This window comes from Montipora capricornis, chromosome 2 (assembly GCF_036669925.1).
Source record: "Montipora capricornis isolate CH-2021 chromosome 2, ASM3666992v2, whole genome shotgun sequence".
Taxonomy (NCBI): Eukaryota; Metazoa; Cnidaria; class Anthozoa; order Scleractinia; family Acroporidae; genus Montipora; species Montipora capricornis.
Window position 1 is genome coordinate 21,542,191 of NC_090884.1, and position 5,000 is coordinate 21,547,190.

At 36.0% G+C, this 5,000-nt stretch overlaps 1 protein-coding gene across 1 annotated transcript in view; it reads right to left on the bottom strand.

Annotated features, from left to right (window-relative positions):
• Positions 1–5,000, bottom strand: part of LOC138035857 (probable E3 ubiquitin-protein ligase HERC1) — a 33,502-nt gene that overhangs the window by 24,289 nt on the left and 4,213 nt on the right. Inside the window, exons 3-5 of the mRNA XM_068882295.1 lie at positions 2,577–2,818; positions 1,831–1,864; positions 521–786 (exon numbers count right to left, since the gene is read on the bottom strand). Of these exons, the coding sequence (XP_068738396.1) occupies positions 521–786; positions 1,831–1,864; positions 2,577–2,818 (542 nt within the window). The remainder of the gene's footprint in view (positions 1–520; positions 787–1,830; positions 1,865–2,576; positions 2,819–5,000) is intronic.

Here is a 5,000-nt window from a genome sequence, read left to right on the forward strand (position 1 = left end):
AGATCATTGGAATATTTATTGTTGTTCAGAGAGCTATAAGTAACGAAAAGGAGGCAAGTAAAGGAGGTAGTGTGGCCAAGAATGTCTGCATCAAGATCCCGGCTTCAAGACTACTGTAGTAGTAGACTGTAGAAGTAGCTAAAGGTAAAGCTGAAGTTGTTACCAGGCAGACCTCAGTTAATTATTTCTTGGATGTGCCTGTAAATGGCCAAATGGCTCGGGATTCTTAAACTTTAGTCTGTTCTGTTACATCATTGCTATGTTTCATTGATCCTGAAAGGATCCTGTGAGGAGTCGTTGATTCAGCATGTACGATTTTCTGCATTGTATGCAAGGAAAGTTCAGAAGGAATTACCACTTGAAGTCTTCTTCCTTCAAGAGGTTTACCCCAGGTTGCAAACAGTACAGCAGTACTGTATAATGATATTAATAGACTTCGATAGCTTATTGATTTATCATGTCAGCCAATCATTCCAACATTGTTTACATAAACAGATCAAGACAAACTTTAATAACTAACTTGGGCCCTGATGTGTTGATTTCCCATGGCGGCAGCCACAGCCGGTGGAGATGAACGGAACTGAACATGAGTGTTCTGCACTTCATTGTGTGCTTCATTGCTTTGCATTCCCTCGGCTATAAATGATATCACATTTGTTGCCATCGTTTTCACAACTGAGTCTTTCCCACCGACTTTGCTCTGTCTGCATTGGGTGGAGGTTTTCACTCTCGCCAAGCGCACATGTCGCAACACTTCCTTCATGGAGTCAACTTTTGGCAGGTATCCTGTTTGCACAAAATATGCTGCTTTCTTTAATGAGTTAAAAACAAAATGCTTGAACTAAACTTCAACCATTGAAGAGATACACCTGTTATTCTTGACACATTAAAATAACAAGATGTGATGGGTTTTTTTTTTTAGTGGTAAATCCTGAGTGCAGAAGTGTCCGCAAACAAGGAAACAATGTTGCGGAAGGAAATGCTTCCCCGTTTTCCACCCCTGGAAACATTTGTTGCGAAGCAAAATTTGCTTCCTCAGCAAATGTTTCCTTGGTTGCGCGGCGAGGAGGCATTTCAGGAAACCTGTGTTTCCCCAACAATGTTTCCTCGTTTGCGGCCTAGGTGGACTATCACAGAAAACAGATCAAGGTATTGTCTAAGCACTGACATCTTTATTGGTTAATTATTATGTTTCCAAAAAACAAAGACGTTATCTGACAGTAAGGCCTTATTTCTCCTCTGGATTTTAGAAAGACAATAAATTGTAATGTTTTACTGAGAGTGACCATGTCCCTTGAGGCTGTGCAGTGAATGTCGATGGTTTTGCATAATGGTCTTGAGAATGATGATTGGAACAAAAGGGGAAATGTAAGCAGCTAGTGATGTCACTGTGTCAGTATTCCAAAAGATAGTGGGCACGATCCGTTTGGGCAAAAATTCCACAATTTTCGGCCTAGAATAAAATGCAAGTCTTTTCCAAAACGTTTATTTCGAGAATTTTGGTCAACATATCGAGGTTTTCCATTTTCCCGAAATATTGGAAATTCCGGAAATTTCCTCGGGGCGCGATACCTTTGGGGAAAAAATTATCAGAATTTTCGGTTCAGAATCAAACGGAACAGCAATTTTCGGATCATTCATTTCGAAAATTTTGGCCAACCTCTCGAAGTTGACCATTTTTCTGAAATGTTGGAATTACCAGGATTTTACTGTTCCATTTGACAGCTGGAAATTTTGAAAACGCAAACCAAAATGTTTGTCCGAATGGATCACACCCGGTATGCAAGAAACCAATAATAAAGGGCAAATGACTCTTTCAAAATACTACACCTTCAGATGGCAGTCCTTCATTAGAATCTTCATCCTTTCAAGAAAACACAAATGAGAATTAGGGACCTTCAGATTGGAGTATAGCAGTGTGCCTGACCACAAGTTTTCTGTTAGTAACAAGCACTTTATTTTCAGCAACAAACCTAATGCATGGACTTACAGTGTATACAGTGGATATTCCTAGTTGTGTTGATAAATTATTATTTACAACCAATTCCACTGGAAAAAAAACAGTGCTTGGTATATTCAATAAGCTGCCCAAAAAACTACTGATAAAATAAGGGCAATGTAATCAAAATAGAGAGAAGAGAGAACCTCCTTCCTTTCTCCCACTCATGAGACTCCTGGTGTGATCAAACCAAAATTTTATTATAAACTACCAAAGTACCCAAAAAACTCACTTACAGATAAATTATGAAACTAATGCATAAAGCAATAAAATAATTATATAATTACTAGTTTCTTAATCGGTCAGTTTTGAACGTGAGTAATGGCAGACCGTGAAATCCAAAACTTACACTCAAAGTAAACGGCCTTTGGATAAAAATCAAAGCTCAAAATTTTGCCAGTCAGGTGTTAAGCAAACACACTTTCAAAATCTGAAGGAAAAAAGGAAGTTGTTTTTTTGATCACAGGGGCACTTTAAGCTATCAACAATGGAAAAATATTGCCTGTGACATTTCTGGTTTTCTTTTACATGTCATGTATTTTACGTGATAGTAAAAGACTATTGCTTAATGTCATACTTGACTGCTTATGCTACTTGAAGATGGCGTGTCTGTAGCTGTGTTTGTTGCACTGTCTAAGCCACTGCCCACATCCCAAAACAATGAAGTGCTTGATGGTTCTTTGTTTAAATTTTGAAGAAAAGCTAATTTTTCCTGGTCAACTGGAAATGAAGTTTGGACACCAAGGAGAAGGAAGATGCAACGTTGTAACACTGCTTTACAGGAATCCACAAAAGCATGGTCAGAGGAGCAGTCAACTCCTAATGCCGCAGAAAATGAGAAAACGAATAACAATAACATTATCAGGTGCTATACAAACCACACATCAATCTTCACTCTAAAAAAAATAATTCTGAGACAAAAAAGCTCTTTTAAAAAAAAATAATAATTAAGACCATAACTGTTTGTTTTTTCTTTAATAATTATGGACTCTCTGAAAATTACAGATTGAAGTTGGCTCTTATGTTAAAGATCAAAAAAGGTTTACAATTATACCCTGTAAGTACATGTACCCTATGTGTAGTCACTGATTCGCTTTAAAAATATACAAGAAGGCCAGGGTAAAAAAAGAAAATTGAGACCAAGAGCACAAAACAACAACAGCAACAATTATTGAACAACAGACAAATAGATTTATTGAGTTGGTGTGAGCACCAATTTCTTTTGAAAATAGTCCTTCGTGTTTACATTAATTTATTATTGTTTTGTATTTGAGAACAATTTTGTTCCAAGGCCAGTTATATCTAGATTAATTTGGCATCTTCTGCAGTCCCACAAAAACAATTTTCCACTTATAATGAAGTAATTAAGTAAATTAAATAAAGGGTATTGTTGCATTATTATTCCATATAAAACTTTTTCCAGCGAAAGGTGTGCTCGTTGAATTTATAAAAAAATACCAAAAAGACTCAAAATCAGTCCAGAACACAACAACAACAAAAAGCTATTTGTACAGGAAATAAGTAATACATGTAGACTTAAGAAAGGTACAATGCCCCATAGCAAAATAACTATGAAGCTAATCTACAGGCCCCAGTTGTTTGAAGGGTGGATAGTGCTATCCATTGGATAAATCACTATCCACTGGATAACTTCATTGGTTTTGCTAGTGTTTATCTGCTGGATAGCGATTTATTTGGTGGATAACGTTATCCACAATTTTATGTATAAAGGAAAATGTCGATTCAGGAAGGCACAAATATAAAGATAAAAGACGGGCAAACACAAGGAAAACAATAATGCAAAGAATAAATAAATAACTAAATAACTATAATATTAATAATAATAATAAAAAGATACAAAAACCATGTCACTTCAAATGCAATGAAAAGTAAACAAAATAATTAATATGACATAATGAGAGACAACTTCTTGTCAGAAAGTTAGTTTTCCTTATTACTTAGGAGAGCTTGCTGTAAGATTGTCTGTTGTCAAGGTCTAATAATAGATTATGCGTGTAAACAACTCCAGAATAAAAGTAATTTTTGTAAAACACTGGTTTAATTTTATCTATTCATATTTCTCTATTATTCCAAATCATATTTTCCTAATTTTTTTCTGAAGGAAAAGTTTCACGAAATTCTGACCACCGTAACAGGAGTTCGTGGTAAAACTGAGAACAAATTACATAGTCTTTAATATCATAATTACAATTCATGAAGAAAAAGCCACCGAAGGGGTGTAATTTGTGTCGCAAATACCGGTATCTTTTCCATATTCCATCATTTCTATTGAAAATTCTTTTTGACCATCTGACTTCACCACACACTCTAAGTCAATCATTTTTTAAACCACCCTCCGAATATTCATTTATTGTTGACACACAAAGTACCGTTATATCTGTGCCGTCCTGTAAGAATTTGAATATCATTATTTTGTTTCATGAGAGAAAGAAAAGATGTAAACATGACAAACCAAGGTAATAACAATGAACACCACTACTGGACAACTAGAAAGACATACCTTTTTTTGGGCTTAGTTAATACTTTTAATAGTACCGGTGCATAAGGAAATACAGGAAAGCATACCTAAAACAGGCTGCAAATTACATTGTTTACCTTTCCCTGCAAGCTTTTGTGAGCTCAGAATAGCAAATGTTTGATTTTCAATCATAAGTCTAGGGTCCTTATTAAAACTGTTTGTTTGTTTGTTTTTGTTATTTGTTTGAGCAGGTTGAAGTTTTGGCAGGTATTCAGCTTATGTGGACCTGCTATACCCACCCACTCATATGCTCACAGAGGACAGCCACAACACCGGGAACTTCATCCCCTACTCTTCTCGAATAGTGTGTGGGTTCTTTAACGTCCCACAGGGAACTAATGAACATGGAAGATATTTGTGAGACAGGGCCTACGGTTTATAGTCCTTAACCGAGAAGGCTTGAAAGTCTTACCAATTGCGGATGTAATTACAAATTAAGGCAGCACTTTCTCCTCAGTTATT